The sequence below is a fragment of the Vanellus vanellus genome (assembly GCF_965231255.1).
Source record: "Vanellus vanellus genome assembly, chromosome: 8".
NCBI classification, from domain to species: Eukaryota; Metazoa; Chordata; class Aves; order Charadriiformes; family Charadriidae; genus Vanellus; species Vanellus vanellus.
Window position 1 is genome coordinate 17908875 of NC_138913.1, and position 16988 is coordinate 17925862.

Consider the following 16988-nt stretch of genomic DNA (forward strand, 5'->3'; position numbering starts at 1 on the left):
AAAAGTTTATCAGAGACTGCATTTCACAAGAAATTTGGAAATGAATCCTTTTTAATTCCATTAATGACAAGAGCTGGAAATTCTGACAACTTCACTATGTCAGCTAAAGTTTAATCCTATTTGCACTGACATCAAAGAAAAATGAATCCCAGCTCTTGCTAAAGGTTAGAAATTAGGCTCCAGAAAGACTGGACTTTACATTGAGCTAGTCTGTCTGGTTTGGGCAGTATTTTTTTGCAAGTGTATGTTACTGCTTCCACTGATAACTGATATCCCTCAGAATAGTAAAAGTTAAATGTAATCTTATTTATTTATTAGATATATATTTTATATACATACAGGCATTTTTTATAGTCTGTATATAATACTTATTTATATGTAAACATCAGTAACAACTGGAATAAAAGTGCATTCTTCTTCACAAAAAGATAGCATAAGCATTTGTACAATTTTTAAGATTTAAATCTGCACACATAGTCAGAAAAACTCTTATTAGTATTTCAGAAATGCAAAGTATCAGCAACAATGAAAATAGTTCTATTTCAAACTGAAGCAAAGTAATAAGCACCTGAACATCGGATTGTTGATTTCTCGGTTCATGATCATGGCTTCAAACATAGGCCCTTCCCGTACCACAAACTCTATCATTCGATGTATCAAAGCGAGCAAATTCCTACAACAACAACACAGTTAAAGAAAAATTGATTCAGACCTAACACTATATAAAACTACACTCCACCTAAGATACTACAACTGTGCAGGAGATTATTTTGCTGTATTGTTAAGAAAACTGTATAAAAGATAAGGTAACATGGAACATATTATAGCCTTGCATCATAGACATGGGCATTCTAAAATAAAAACATGCCTAGGACTGGTGGAGTAAGATTTAAGAGGAGACCTCTTTCCTGAATTTCCATAGCTTAGCCTACAGCCATCTCTTGCTTAGAAGAAGTTTAATAGTCCTTATGCATAAAAACGGGCACCTGAACACCAAAGTACAATTAACTATCAAAAACTAAGCCCTCGTCTAAATTGCCTAGAACTAAGACCAAAGGGTTAGCTAAAGTTCTACAGAGGAACAAGAGGCTGAATGTTATGCTCAAAAGTAAACACACATACTTCTGAATATTCAATAAAAACTGCATTCAGCTTTCAAACTATTCAAGTATGAAAGGAAAAGCAAATAGCATTCTTGGTGCCAAACAGGGCAATGGTTTTATTAAATTTAGATAATCTCTTTTTGGTCAAGACTCCACTATTGATATAGAACAAAACTGTCCAATCATTTCATGTCATACCATCCAATGTTTCCTCCCTCATACACTCAAGTGAACCAAATCACAATTTAAAAAAAAAAAAATAAAAATCTGTATTCACTTCATTCAGCACTACATCCTGAGACAGGCAAGAAGCAGGTGTGAAGTGCACATTTTTCAAATCAAATCTGAAAACACAGAGCCACTTATAAACATGCTAACAGGAGACAGTCATATAAGCTTTATAAAGAATAGCGATCAGTTTCCAGCCTTTTGGGTTTTTTGGAAACAGGATCCTGACTTTTCAAATATAGATTACCTACATACAGCAAAAGCTTCACAGCACGTGTCCTTTGAATGTAATGCAAACAAAAAAAATACAGATTTTTACATTTTTAATTTATTTTCTTAGATGTAACAAATAGATATTGGTTCTTTACACATCTCATTAGATTTCTTTTAGCAATTTTTAAGTGATGATTTTCTACCATGAGTATTCAAAGTTCTGCCACAGATATAATGCACTAGATCAAAAAAAAAATTCAACTTAAAAACATAGTGATAAAAACCTGCTCCTGCCATCTGCAAACTTAGCAAATGTTGTTTTATACCACCTGCCTCAAATATTACACAAAAAAAAACCCAAACAGCTACCTACAGCTCAATTTTCCTGTCTGTTTGCTTTTCATAATCCCCAAAAGACTGTAAAGAGGACATAGTCTCAATAATTCTGTAGCAATTTTATTTAAAGTAGTGTTCTGAAAGTCTAAGTAGCAAGACTGTCCTTGTTATATGAACTGTATTTGAAAACATCAGTAAGAAAAAAAATTACAATTAGCTTTCAAGCCTCTGAGCTATTACACCATTCATTTATTCTAAGCCAAGTTCAATGCGATCATTTCATGCTTCCTGCGGAACCATGCCATTGGTTTTCATCTAATTTTTATTTCATCAAGTACAATAAAGTTGCATAAGAGCAGCTGACGTTTGAACAAGAACACCTGCTTTGGAAAGGCCTCAGATGTATGAAAAAAAGATTCAGTACATTCCATATCTGAAAGAGGGTGTTACATGAATTTTGGTATATAAGACATGACTACTTGAAAGTGAATTTCTCAGAAAAAAACTTGTGTATACTCAAGGTTTTCTGTTCAGCAACTGCTAAGAAGTAAGAGATGTTACAAACCAGTATTGAAAATTTTCAAACAAAAGAGAATAATTATATGTCCTATCCCAGTGAAGTCAGTCAAAGTTTTAGCATGATGCAATGCACTGTGTAATCGTCTTAGCAGTTGTCATTAGCATCTTTGAAAGTTACCATGGGAAAAAAAACATATTTTCAAATACAATCCAATTAACATGAGCTTTTCTTATCATACAAGCTTTCAAAACACTACAGTAAATAAAATGGAAACATTTTTCTCTGAAAGAAAATTACTCTGTAAGCACCGTACAGTTGTTACAAGTACTTGTTCTACTACTCAATGTGTTTCTCAAATCAAGACACCTCCTGGTTGCCCTAATTATTCATGTCTCTACCCAACAAAATTGTACTGTCCTAAAATTTCATCAAAAATACTACTGCATTTGAGCATCTAACAACAAATATGTTAATATACTACTATAACTAGCTTTAGAAATCTCTTTCTTCCCCCCCCACACACACGCAAAAAAAAAGAAAAAGGGACTTTGTGACAATTAAAACAGTGTAGTAAAAAAAGATGATAGTTTTAAGTGCATTATTTTAAAATGTCATTTAGCTTAAGTTGGCCAACAAAAAAAAAAAGTTGTTCAGTTATAATAAAACCACATTTATTGGAGCCGATCGTACCAATGTCTGGTCAAAAACTGTATACTTTCCCAATCCATCCCATGATGTTTTCCTGGTCCCCCGCTGCCGCAGACAGTTCAGCTGGTGTTGCTCACCAAGGCCAATGTCAAAGAGAATTTGGTAATCTTTTGTGCTTATTTACTTTTAAAACAGTGTTGTGTTCCTGTGTTTGGGAAAAGGTTTTAGCTTAACTGAGCAAGAGCATACCTAGACTAGTGCGAATGTAGGAGCACTGATGGGGACCAAAATGTAAAAATACCCTTGCAATATAGAACTAGCTTTTTCAATAGACAAAATTATTAACTGTTGCACATTTTCAAAAAAATAACAAAAATCAAACCTGATTTTTAGCTGAATTGGTTAGAAATTGTACAAGTCAAAAAAAAAGGGGGGAAGGAAAATAAAAGAGAAGAAAAAAATCCCCATAGCACCACACTGGAGACAGCTGCATCCTAGCTATGAAGTACTCAGAGGTTTATGTCAGGACTTCCACAGTGCCTCTAAGATAAGCTATTTCACCCTAGTTTTTGCTCACAAAATTACCCTGCAACTACTTCTAGTGTTCAACACAAAAGAGAATTCCTTAAGTCTAACCTCACTAAAAAAAAACAAAAAAAGTTATTAAGATAAGGATAATAAGACTGTAAAAGACACACATTTCTCTCAAGTGTCATGAAAGAACCATTGCTCAGTCAAGCCATTACCTTTTCCTCAACATCACCATTTTTCTTTAAAATTCCGAAGGGGAAATTTTCTATATTTAGATCAGTAATAATAAAGAAAAACATGTACCTTTCTGTTGGGATAACCACTTTGACTATGGCTTGCGACAGAGTCTGTATATGAAGTCACATCAGATAATAAACATAGAATATGTGAGTATTGTTAACAAGTAACAAGCAAAAATATACATATGCAATGAAAATACTACACATCTATCACAAGTTTTGCAGGCAATCACTGCTGTGAAGTTATAACTAAGCAATTACACAAAATGCAAATGGTTGTGTCAGTGAACCATAAAGGTTCACTAATTGCAAAGTATCAGAACATTCCTGTCAGAATGTACATTGATGCACTGAATAGGTACTATGCTGAATATAATTAAGAAATGAGTTCTTAAATGTATGAAAAGATTCTGAACTATTTGACTTGGATCACGTTGGAATTACTTTATTCCCAAGTCTTACAAAAAACAGCCCTGACATTTAAGTGTCATTTAAAGAAATCAACAAGTTCTTACAAATGTAAATCAAGTTGGTTTGTGATTACAAGATACTTACCCTTTTTATCAGCTAATATTCCAGGGAAAAAAAAGTTTGAAAACTGACTCCATAAGTAGCATAAAATACTTACTCAATGTCCAGATTAATTACCTTCTACACAAAATACATCAACTCCTCTAGTGTAAAAATAATGCTACTCAAATTAAAACGTAGTATTTTCTCTAAAGAAAACAATTTAGATACTGCAATTTGGCAGCCAACAAAAGGGGGGGACGTAGGAGAAAAAAATCCAGGGAGCCTGGAGGGGGAAAATGATAGCCAGATTTAAAGCAGCACTAAAATAAATCAATACTCAATGTACTGTACTCTAACACAGACAAGAAACAGAGCTTCAGGAATTAAGTAGGTTCCCTTGGGCTACAGCAGGGAGCCAAGTGAGTTTGTACACTCAGGGCTGCCAAAGTCAGCCTGAACAATGCAAATCTATCGAAGCCATTGAAATACTGTCACAGATGTAGTATTTAACAATGAGATATGGCCCAGGGTACTGTAAGTTACCTTCTCAAAATCTTCCTTGTTTTTTGGTGGTGGTAACATTGGAGCATTAGGATTCTTCAATCTCTCCCTAGGCTGGGCATTAAAAGGCAGTCCTGATGGAGGAGGCGGGAGGGTATGCTCCATCATAGACGGCGGAATGTATATTGGATGTGGTGGTATAGGTACAGCTTTGCCCCAACCTAACTTCATTTCAAACGACATAATCATCTTGCCTGAAAAAGTGAAATTAAAAAAAAAAAAAAAAAAAAAAAAGAAAAACACAAACAAACACACCACCATTCTGTTACAGACTGGTTCTGCGTCACTCATGATTTCTACACGCAAGTGCAGAATTTAGGTTTGCCTGCCCTGGTTTACTTTTTGGTTACATTGTTGATTAGCGCATCACATCTATCAGACTATATCATGTGCAAATGTAAGCCTATTACATGAAATATTTTATTAATCTTCCCCCAGTGTACATTTTCAGGAGACTACAGTATACAATTACTTGAATTGTTGAGGGAAAAAAAGATTTTAAACTTTTGATATTCAGCACATCAGAAGGAACAGAGTGATTTTTAAATGGCATTACGTCTGCACTTCAATTACTCAACGTTTTGTTCATAATAAGAAATTTCAAATGATGTTATACAAAATGTAATAACCAATTAGACTTCCTACATATTGTAAGCCTACTTACTAATTGTCCTAGCAAAGGACCATTTTGAGTAAGCTATGCAAGGGCAACCTTTCATTTTCTATTCTTTTTGTCAAGGATGCTGATTTTTGATTTTCAGGCTCTTCCTGAACTGTAAGGACATAGCTTTCTTCATCATGTAAGATTTTTTTTTTTTTTCCTTTTTTTTTTTTTTTTTTTTTCAAATCAAAGATAGACAAGAACGTCCATATGCAAAATTACATGTCTGGTGCAGCCCAGTTACCTCTTTAGCATGAGGAATTTAGCCATTATTCAAAAGAACACAACATATTTATCACCAATTATTATTATTAGAAAAAAAATTACTGTTCGTAAACATCTACATGTAATAGATTCCTTCTTAAAAGCCTGTTTACAGAGGAGAGATTATCAAACACTACCTCCCACTCACATCTTCAAAATAGTCAGAAATTTTACATCTGTACCACAGCAAAAGCCACCAGTACTCCCAGCCTTTGTGTATGCTATAGCTTGATGACATTCAGCTGCCACTAAACAGCCAGCGTAAACTAAAATCACTGCCCATGTGGTATCTACTGGAGTTACAGCATATCTATCACTAGTCTGATAAAACAACTTGAAGATATGCTTACAGTTACTCCTCAATATTCCTACAAAGATAATTACAATTCCAAACTGACAAATCTGTTTACCATTTAAGTTCTTTAATGCTCTTTCAGCATCTCTCCTGTTCATGAAGGCAACAAAGCCACAATTTCTTTCTCTTGCTCTTTCTTCATCAGTTCTTGGCCACATAATTTTAACACTTGCTAGTGGTCCAAAGCGTCCAAATTCTTGACATAACATTTCTTCATTCATCTATGTCAAAAAAGATAAAAATTAGCATCTTGCTATTGTATTTCTAAGATACCCATTCATATTATTGTCCAAATGTCAAGATTTTAATTTTCTGAGTTTCTTGAAAAACAACACTCATTGATACCTCCCCAACATGATCTACTGCAAAAACAATAATTTTAAAAAATTGCATAAACAGAGCACACACTCAAATTTGTGATGATCCACCTTGCACAGACATATCCATGGGGGGCGGGGGGGGGGGGGGAAATCAACTGAGCATTTTTGCATCTAGTAACTGATAATCTAAACCTTTGCAGCCTCATGTACAGAGCATTTATTTAAATTAATACTGCCTCTACAGTCACCAATTTTACCTGGTATATGGGTTTAAACATACACATGTGATCTAAAATAAAAAAAGGGGGAAAACTGCCACTAAAAAAAAAAAAAAATTCAACTGGACCCAAACATGCCAATACTGCACTTCACTCCTCGCCTCCAAACTTACTTGAGGATTAATATTTCCAAGATACAAATTTGTTGTGCTTGGATCTCCAACATCATGTGACCCCGGTGCATAATCATCCAGTACTACAATGATGGAGAAAAAAAACGGGAAAAAAAAGGAGTCATAATCCTTGCTATGTGTTTAAGTGACAACATTATATTGAATGAGAAAAGAATCTATATTACCACCAGATGATCTGTTTCTTCTTGAAGGAGCATCCACTGAATAAATAGAAGAAAAATATACATAGTTTAGTCCACAAGTTTCGTAGCCCCAACAAACAAAAAAAATAACATCTACTTACTTGAACGACGCTGGCCATCTGAATCTGACTGGGGTGGTTCAAAACGACTCAATCTACCTTTTGTTTTATGTCTTTCATCACGCTCCTCTTGTATTCTACAAAATAAGTTTAACGTAAGTAACAAAATAGCTTTTTGAGGTTTTTATTCTGAAATTTTCAATTAACTTTAGAAATAAGAATTTTTAATATTAAACAATGGGCTTGTTAAAAATTTCAAATTGCGAGTACGTTTGAATTTCTGTTTAATCAACTAGAATATATCTAGCAGAATTATGCTTTTTCATTCATACTGTGTTTTAATCTCAAACAGAATTGACTTGGTTTGAGAAGCAGTTTACAAGAGCAGAAATAAGAATTGTCCTCTAAAAAAGCGACCCGAATTCCACATCCAACTGCCAGAGATCCATTGACTATTGAGACGACTTTTCAAGATGCACACAACTCCTTAGCGTCTATTTCTCTTTCTACCTTTTCTAAGCCTTATGCATGTATGCTGTCACCTTGTAGGGTGACAGACACCCCCACAGGACGATTTCCAGAACATACAGGACCTCGTCTCAGTTTATACCTCCGAAGATAGTACTCACACAAGTAACTATTTGGTTCTTTGTAGTCTGGCCCTAAATCCTTGTACAAAGATATTGTGTACCAGAAATACAAGGCTGACAATTCAGTTAATTTACATCAACTAATGAACAGACAGCACTGAAGTTCAGACACTACTCACAAGGGCCATTTATGGATTGATAATGCATTACCTCTTGTTTTCTAACACATTCAGATTATTTTCTTTTTCATGTCTAACATCAGGGCAAATATGTGGCACTCAGTTACACTCAATACATGTGCTGCTCTTTCTGTTCTATTACACATTCAAAAGTGAAAGAATCTTTTTGAAGTATTATTCAGCTTGTTTTAAAAATTATGCAAGCTGAAGTACATCTCTAAACTTTAATTACAAGACTTATTTCTGCATTAATACAAAAGCTCAAGCTCATACTACAATTCTTCTGGATACAGTTTTAGAGACACCGACAAAACTTCTTATTCTTCCCCAGTCTGATACACATTTCAATTTGCTACCAATCTATTTCCTACATCCCCATCAAGAGAAAAGTCAACACCAAAAACCTGAACATCTGCATCCGTTACAGTACCTACTTGCTGTATCTTCACTCACTTTAGCAATGCTTGAGATCATGTTAACAAGTGTTCTCAATTACAGGTTCACACTTGCTAATTTATAATGGAATTGCGTCCCAAGTTTGATTTGTAACTTACTGACAGCAGCTGTCAAAGAAACACACCTCGGTTTCCATTTTTTATCCTGGTAGATGGCTGGTTCTATTCACACTTAACTGATCCAAACATCATATTCGGTAGCTTTGGAAACATAGCCAGTCATTTACTTACTGGGATCTCTAAAATACTTTACGCAATTATATGTAATTTTTTTGGTTAGTTGTTCTGGATATTCTTCTGCTTAAGAATGCGGTACCAAACTATTTCAAAGGTCACAATCAAACACCTCTGACATGCAAATAAATCAATTCATTTCAACAGATAAAGATTTAAGCCAGTATACCGGGCTTTTTTGGTTTGTTTTCTGATCATTTTATAGCCTCTGGTCAATGCTAGATTTCAAAACAGAAGTCCTTTTCAGCAATAGTGGAAAACACATGCTATAACCAATCAGCGTAAGAAAGTGCAGAAGTATCAAGGAACACCAGAGAACTAATTAGATGGCAACTGATTATCCAGACAAATTGCAGACACCTATACCACGCATCTACCAGCATGGGTTCATACTCTGTTTAACTATCATTGCCATTCCTAATTAAGTCATACCACTACACAAGCATTTGGGGAAAAAAGAAAAAAAAAAACTACTTTGGGAAACAGCTTAGTGAGAATGATCCTATATATTGCCTGTAAAAACAAGGTGAAAACCTTGCATCTTCTTTATTTACAGTAAAAACTAGTCAAACTTACTGCTTTAATTCTTCTTTAAAAAGTTCCAAATTGCTCTTTTTCTTTTCCTTCTCTCCTTTCTTCAAAGGCTAAAATTAAAGACATATCAGCCAACATTTCAGCAGATAAAATGAAACAAAAATAAAAATTAAAAGTATATAACAAAATTTTACATAATTTCCATGCACATTTTACCCACAGCTTTCAAACCAAGTAAACTACAGGAGAAAAAAAAAAAAAAACACACAAAAACATACAGACTTGAAGACATTAACTGAGTGCTATCAAACAAAAAGCTAGAAAGTATAAAATTAAGGGCAGCTTAAATTAAACTTTGTTACTTCTCATTGGTCACACATACTGCATTGTAATAAACACTCTCTCTACAACATACAAATGTAAAGTATCTACAAAGTATTTTGTCAGTCTGTTCCACTTAGAAACTTAGAAGCTGTCTACATCCCTAGCAAACCATCATGCTCTAATTAAGTTGATATGTGTACATATATATGTAAATTATTTTACATATTTATATTCAATTATTTTATCCACAGACAAACATTGTCTTTCTTTTGCTTCCTTTTGGATATAAACATAGGTCTGAAGAAACAGTTACTCTAAATAGTTCAAGATCCTCAGAAAAAACACTCCTGAATGACAAATATGGATATTGTAATACTACTTTTTTTTTTTTTTTTTACTGTAATATATGCACCTTAACTAACTCATGTGAACTCTTATACAACATTGCTAGTATATAACCAAATTTAAATGAAAACGTTTCCAATAGGCAGACATACAAAATATTTGTGTTACAAACTACAGCTGTGGAAAAACTGGACTTCCTACTCACCCCAGGCAAAGTTGTTTGTTTGTTTTTGTTTTTGGGGAGGGTCTGCCAAATAAATAAAATCATTTTTACCTCATTATCTTCAATCACCATTGGACAGGGCAAGTGAGTAAACTGATTGCATTACTTGGTAAGTATTTATGACAAATTTGAAAAACAGTAATATTTTACAGTACAAATACTTGCATATGACAGAACAGAGCTCAGCATAATAAAAAAAACGCTACAATTCATTTCTGTACCTGTAGAGCTTTACATAAAATGAAAATCCAAACTGCCATCCAGTATTACCCCACTAGTCTAAATCTGAGTTATGTTTAGAGCTCATTTCCCACCCTAACAGGCAGTATCATATAGGTTTCATTTAGGCTTAAAAATTGTAGTAAGCTCTATTACAAGACGTTTTAAAGATGTCCAAGACATTAATTACACATTACACATATACCATAGTAACAGTAATCATATGTAACTATCACCTGACTTGAAGACTATGTTTGTTCATAACATTTCCCTTACTTTTTATGACAAAATCTCAGTTTAACAACAAAAAAATAATCAAACCACGCAGAAGTCAAATCAAATAAAAAGAAGGTGTTCAGCTTCAAAAATGTGCAAGTTCTACAACATATTTGGTACAACTCAAAGAGCTAAAGGGCCTTCTCAAACATCACCACAAAAAAAAATTTAAAAAACTTCACCAAGAAAAACTTGGATCAATACAAAGGTCAATTTTTTTAAGTCATAAAAACCTAAAAACAGATGGCAGCGAGAATTGCTTCTAAAACTTCACAAATTCTCAGGATTGGAGATACTGTTACTTTGCAACTGCCAGTAAATCTGTACTCATGAGAAGTCTGTCTCAATTAGCAGGAGCACAGTAAAAACATGCAGCAGCCAAATCAAAGTGAGGTACTAGGTATATCATGCTGGCTACTGGACCTCTGCATTTCATCATCCTGTTATTTGCTATGGGGTTAAGCAAATCAAAATTTCCACCTTCTTTTATTATGTGATAAATGCAGATGAAACTACTCTGTAAGATCCAACAGACCTTTTCTAAGCACTTCTAAATACTTCCTAACTATGCAGTTAATATTCAAGTAAGAAACTTACAGGCTTTTTGGTTTCTATCATTAAGAGCGATGGAGGCTTCTCATTAGATGGCTGGCTTGGTTGATTTTTTTGATCTGAGAATCGTGATGAAGGCTTATAGATTTTACCCCGTTTTTCATCTGTTTCATGCTCCTCTGAAATTAAAGGCAAATTAAAACCAAATTGTATTAACTAATGCTGCACAATACTGTTAATTAGAAAGAATGCTGTTCTTCTTTAGTCTCATTGATTCCATTCAATATATTATTTCATTAAAAAAAAGTGGGAATACAAACTTCCCATAATTTAACATCTTTTAACATGAAGAAAAAGAACGAAGATTAGGTATTTTAAAACAAAGCATTTTTTTCCTCTGAAGTTTAAAAGACAAATCACGTCATTGCCTACCTAATGAGTCAAAGCATAAAGTAGATTTTAGCATCAAGTTTCCTTTGCTGCTTCTAATGTAACATATTAACTTTAAAATGCAATTCAAAGCCAATCTTCATCTTTACCCAAAGCCAAATGATCCACCACCCCCACCCCCAAAAAAAGATTAGTTATACCTTTAGATGCATTAACGATTCCTCCTCTTACAAATGTTTTCACTTTATTACCGTCGCTTCCTTCAAAGGCAGCAAGGAATTCTTCATAAATTTCTGCAGCAGCCTTCTCATCCTCCTACACAGCAAATGTTAATCTATTTACTATCATCAGAGAACAACCTTCACTAGACAGCTATTCTTAAATTAGCTATGTGACATTCCTTTTCATTTTCTAGAGTTCATGCTTGTCCTGGTTTGAGGTAAAACAGAACCAATTTTGTTCAGTAACTTCGCTTCTTAGCTGGGCCTCTTCTAACAACTGAAATTAACTGCATATTGTGCAGACAGTGTTCACTCTCTCAGAGTGATAAGACCAATTGTTTATAGCTGATGCCCAGGCGTGGTGTGCAGAGAGGCTCCTGCTTACACTTATTGCCATAACAGCCAAGGCCAACCAACTTTGTTATTTGCCACGTTGGAGGGTCGGAAGCGGAAAAGCATAGTGGGGTCCCACCTGCAGGGAGGAGCGGACAGGACAGGTGACCCAAAACTGACCAACGGGGTATTCCATCCCATCTGCCTCATGCTCAGTATAAAAGCTGAGGGACCAAAGGGTCAGGGGCTCTTCCTTCAATGGCCGACGTCTGAGGAGGACTCTCTCTGCCTGTGATCCCAATCCTGACTCCAGATCCGGAATCCAGTTCCCGTCCGCCACTGAGTCCAGCCTGGGACTGCCCCAGTGCCAGCCGGTGACGTGATTGTCATCTCGGGAGCTTGATACGGTTTTGTATATATTTTTTCATTATTTCTTTTTATTTTATTACTAATATTTCATTAAAGTAGTTTAGTTTCTTCTAAACTCTTAAGTCTCTTTTTCCTCCTCTGCCTCTCTCTTTGTAGAGGGGTAGAGGGGAGCATCTGTCGGTCCCGTCTGGGGTCCCTCGGGTCCCCAGTGGTGGATTTGGCCTAAACCACGACAATGCTACAAACCGCATCAAATGAGTTTCAATTTTAGACAGAATTCAAATTTCTGAGAAATGTGGGAAGAACACAGCACGTAATACATAAAGCAAATAAAGCCTGTATGCTCAAATATGACTGTTCATTTACAAGAATTTACATGGCAATTTAACACGCAAAAGATGCCAAACAGAAAAGACCATATGAAAGACCAGCATTATGAGACTGGAGCTTTGTTGACCTAAGAATCAGAGAACAGTACATATTCCACCTTACTTATTACACTCGACCCATGTGACTGAAGGAGATTAACAACAGGATCACCTTTATGCATTTCTCAGAGAAGTTAATTCAATGACTTAATAAAGGTGAGCAAGACACTAAATTTAGCACTACCATATTTCTTTAGGCTAGTATTTCCAACAACCTAGAAGGAGATATCCCACTGAAAAATAGTAAGAGTTGTGTGTGCAAAGGTCAAAGGCCAAAATTTTCAAAACTTCCACAGCACCAACTGTAAGCTAGATACTTCCTAAAATTTGGACGCTCCTGAGTATCCTAAAATTCAGTATCAAATCCTGATGTTTATATTAATTCCAAAAGAAGTCATCAGACAAAAATACGTTTTACAGAATAACAAGGATGCGTATTGAAACAGATTGAAACAGAAACTTCAGAGAGGACAGGTACTCTTTCTAATTACTGAAATACAATGATAGAGAGCAAATGAAGAACAGAAAATAACCTAAGGTGATGGCTGTCATCCTGTTGAGCAATACAACAATCTATGGGTTATTGTAATTTAGTGTTTCGGGAAGACAGAGAACTTGATTTCTTACACAGGAGAGAGAAGCAAGCCTCTATCTTAACGCCACGGATGCCAAGAACAAATTAAACAAGCAAATTCAATTCACTTTCATTCTCGGAAAGCTATAATTATAAAAATAAAGAAATTTGGTGATAAAGCTGGTTGTAATCTAAAAGCAAGCTTACTTCAGCTCTGCGTACAAAAAAAGTTTCATGGTATGCCATTACCTTCTTTTTTAATTCTTCTTGCTCCTTCTTGCTCAGAGTCCGTTTGGCAGCACTCATTTTGCCAATACTGAATGCTTTAAGTTTGCTTTCCATTATAGGCTGCAAAAGGAGTAAGAAAACAAACATTAAACTGTTTACAAAACAATTAAAACAATGTTACTCTTTACCTTGATTTGGACCAGAAACTTTCTACCTGAAGTGACTTAACCTAAACAAAACAAAGAAAAGGCTTCCTGTACTTCTCTCTGAACCTGCCATTACCTAAACAACCAAAAGAGTTAAATCTGTGGTTAAAAAAAAATAAAAAAAAAAAAAAAAAAAAATCACCCTCTGCTTAATGAGAAAGCTTTTCTATATCATTCAAACACAGCTGAAATCTGAAGGGTACTTGCTGTAAAAGCCTGGAAATGTTATCACTACACAACACAGTTTCTAAACCTTTGAAAATATATGCTTTGCACTACAGTTCCTTTTTGATCATTGCAATTTCCAGAAAGAAAAACCAAAGAAAACTTCTAAAAGCTTTTCTGACTATTTTGGCCAGAACAATGTTTGCACAAGGTTGAACAGGTGTAGCTGAAGAACAAAATGGATGCTAAATTTCAGTTGTACTTCAAGGTTAAATGCTTGAAGAAAAAAAATGCATTCTTGAGGTTTTCAGCTACTAGTCAAATAAAACAAAAGACCTCACATTTAGCTCCTAGATTCTCTCTGGTTTAGGCAATTTAATGTCCATTCCTCCCTTCTTGAAACCCTGATGAAGGAAGGACTCCACATAACAGTAATTTCTGGACAGTATGGAATTAGAATTCTTAAGATTCTATTTAGGTAGTTAACAGGCGGTAACACATTGAGAGCAGAAAGGTAACAGGATGAAAACCATGTTCAAAAGACACGGGCAATGAGAAGGAAAGGAGAGAAAAAGATAACAAACTTCTCTGGAAACTCCTACTTTAACACAGCAATTCATAAAGATTCAGCACAAGAATGAGAAAAAAAAAGGCCCAAAAGATCAAAACATAAGCTAGTAGTCTTTATCTTCAAAGTATTTTAGATGTTCTTACATACTGCGCAGTGATGCTTAAAACTACCACTCTTGCTATGACAGTTCTTTAAAAAACAAAGAATTCCCTTGGGAATAATTTTCTTAGGAGAGGATTATTTCTAGTATCAGCTTCCTGTTCAGAGTTTTTTACATACGAAAAAGCATTGTGAAAAACAACTGTTTGAAATACCTTCAGTTTATAATCCTTGTTTAGTATCACAAACACCTCTTAGATCTGTGCCAAGCAAATGACCAAAATAGCTCATATTCCTTTGAAAAATGTCCCCTACTTCATCATTAAAAGGAAAACTATCAGTTACAAATTATGCAGCATTGTCTATGGAATCATCTGATTTATGTCTCTATGTTTGTCAACATGAGCTGCTGTGACAGGTTTATCGGAAGCTTTTCATGCATTTGTGTGTTTTTAAAGTTAATAAAATCCAGTTTTACTGTTGTCTGAAAGACAGCTTTTATTTCACTATGACAAACAATATACAACCTTGGCAAAACGTGGGCATATTGCTATAGCACAGCAATGCAGACAAAACAAATACCATGCTCCTACCCAAGGTTTATCCTGTCATCAAAATAATCTCTCTCAGTAATGTTACAGAATACCTGCAGATCAGCCACATGAATATATGTTGTAGTGACACAACGGAAGCAGCTGTAAGATAACAAGAGTTCTGGCACTAAGATGTCCTCATTCAGTTTAGAAAGAGTCTCATAAAAAAAAAAAAAAAGAAAGAAAAAAAACCCACCACCTTCAAAGTGGCTGCAGGAATATAAATTAACAGGATTGAACTAAGATATGCCTGTTAGTTACATTCCAGTAGGCTATTATAACATTATTATTAACCATATGCAGCTTCACATAATTCCTAACAACAGAGCTATATAAAACTTGAATGCCTTCCTCCTTCAGAAAATAGAATACAGGGTAAAGCAAGTGATCGAAGCAAAAAAAAGCTTCTAGCTGAATAATCAAACCACTGTATGAAAGCAAACTCCCATTAAACATAATGCAGCATCGACTATAAGGTGGCACCAAGTACTGAAGTTCCAGTTCCATGGACAATATAAAATATTCAAAAAAATTGTTTTCCAAAGCATAGCAAATAAAGCAAATCATTAAAAGGATCTACTTCTTTATGAAAAGTTTCTGCTACCACAACTTGAATAATGTTATCTTACAAGCAATTAAACAGCTAGTAATTGACTTTTTCATATACAAAATCAAATTGAAATCTTGAAAAAAATCCAAACCACAGAACGAACTGTCTGGTATTAACACTCTGTTTGGCTCTTGCTGCCCGTTTTCATTTTAGCTCAGAAATAGGCAGGCCTTCAAGCAACATACTAACCACACACCCAGGCGAAGGTCTCTTCAGTCCGGTGGGGAAAAAAAAAAAAAAAAAGGGACTAGGTAATTATTCTTACCTTTTGCTTTAAGTATATTCTATTAGAAAGAAAAATAAAGGATGAAATTAGGGCCACACTATCTAATTTTCGAGAAGCCAGCTGTATACAAAAAGACACTTTAATACACAGTGACTCTTACAATTAATCACCTCATATTTTGAACAATTCGTCAGTTAAGAGATAAACATATATAGACTCCCTACAGCTTCTTCCTGTTCAAGTATCTATTATGAATGCAGTATCACGCAGCAGAGGTTCCTACAGGAGTGATAGTTTGAAAGTTTCAAGGATATTTTTAAACATGAAAATCAACGGGTCATTTACAAATACCTAGAGATTAGATACCTAACGCACTATAGAGCCTGCCTGCAGCAACAAGTCTTCTTTAGAGAATAGGCCTATTTTGAGTTTGTGGATTTGGTTGGATTTTTTTGTTTGGGTGGAGTTTTTTTGCTGTTTTTAAATATTTCGGACTTACATGTGTATCAGCAGATCCAGTGGTGTGTACTGCATCTGGTGCTCTGACCTGAAGAGAAAATGAAGAGGAGGTGAGAAACACAAAACGAAACAGACAAACAACCTCCGGGCTTTTTCATTCAGTTCTTTGAATGGGATTTTCATTTCAAGTTTAACATTCAAAAATACAGGAACAAAGATACATGTAATCTATTTTAATTATATATCTGAGCAGGGTCACAGCACGAACGTCAATATAAAGCAAAAAAGGGATTACAGGTAGACTGTTCCTGCTACCATTAAAAACATCTAAATTTCCACAGCTGGATTTTATAAACATGCCGCTAGCACCACTGCAAGGAAAAAAAGTTAAGTTTGTTACACTGAATCTGCAAGAGATGTCATTAAAGGCTGTTAAAGAT

The 16988-nt window shown here is 34.8% G+C and overlaps 1 protein-coding gene across 9 annotated transcripts in view; it reads right to left on the reverse strand.

Moving 5' to 3' along the window:
- Positions 1 to 16988, reverse strand: part of U2SURP (U2 snRNP associated SURP domain containing) — a 47383-nt gene that overhangs the window by 22998 nt on the left and 7397 nt on the right. For 4 of the 9 annotated variants that reach the window (XM_082487465.1, XM_082487464.1, XM_082487460.1 and 1 more), the window contains exons 2-14: positions 16589 to 16636; positions 13641 to 13739; positions 11667 to 11781; positions 11122 to 11255; positions 10012 to 10053; positions 9180 to 9247; positions 7188 to 7282; positions 7069 to 7104; positions 6884 to 6966; positions 6228 to 6393; positions 4875 to 5086; positions 3883 to 3926; positions 569 to 673 (exon numbers count right to left, since the gene is read on the reverse strand). In XM_082487465.1, the coding sequence (XP_082343591.1) occupies positions 569 to 673; positions 3883 to 3926; positions 4875 to 5086; positions 6228 to 6393; positions 6884 to 6966; positions 7069 to 7104; positions 7188 to 7282; positions 9180 to 9247; positions 10012 to 10053; positions 11122 to 11255; positions 11667 to 11781; positions 13641 to 13739; positions 16589 to 16636 (1247 nt within the window). Of the gene's footprint in view, positions 1 to 568; positions 674 to 3090; positions 3166 to 3882; positions 3927 to 4874; positions 5087 to 6227; positions 6394 to 6883; positions 6967 to 7068; positions 7105 to 7187; positions 7283 to 9179; positions 9248 to 10011; positions 10054 to 11121; positions 11256 to 11666; positions 11782 to 13640; positions 13740 to 16588; positions 16637 to 16988 lie in introns of those variants that run through there. The other 5 variants (XM_082487461.1, XM_082487463.1, XM_082487462.1 and 2 more) reach the window with 5 other exon arrangements.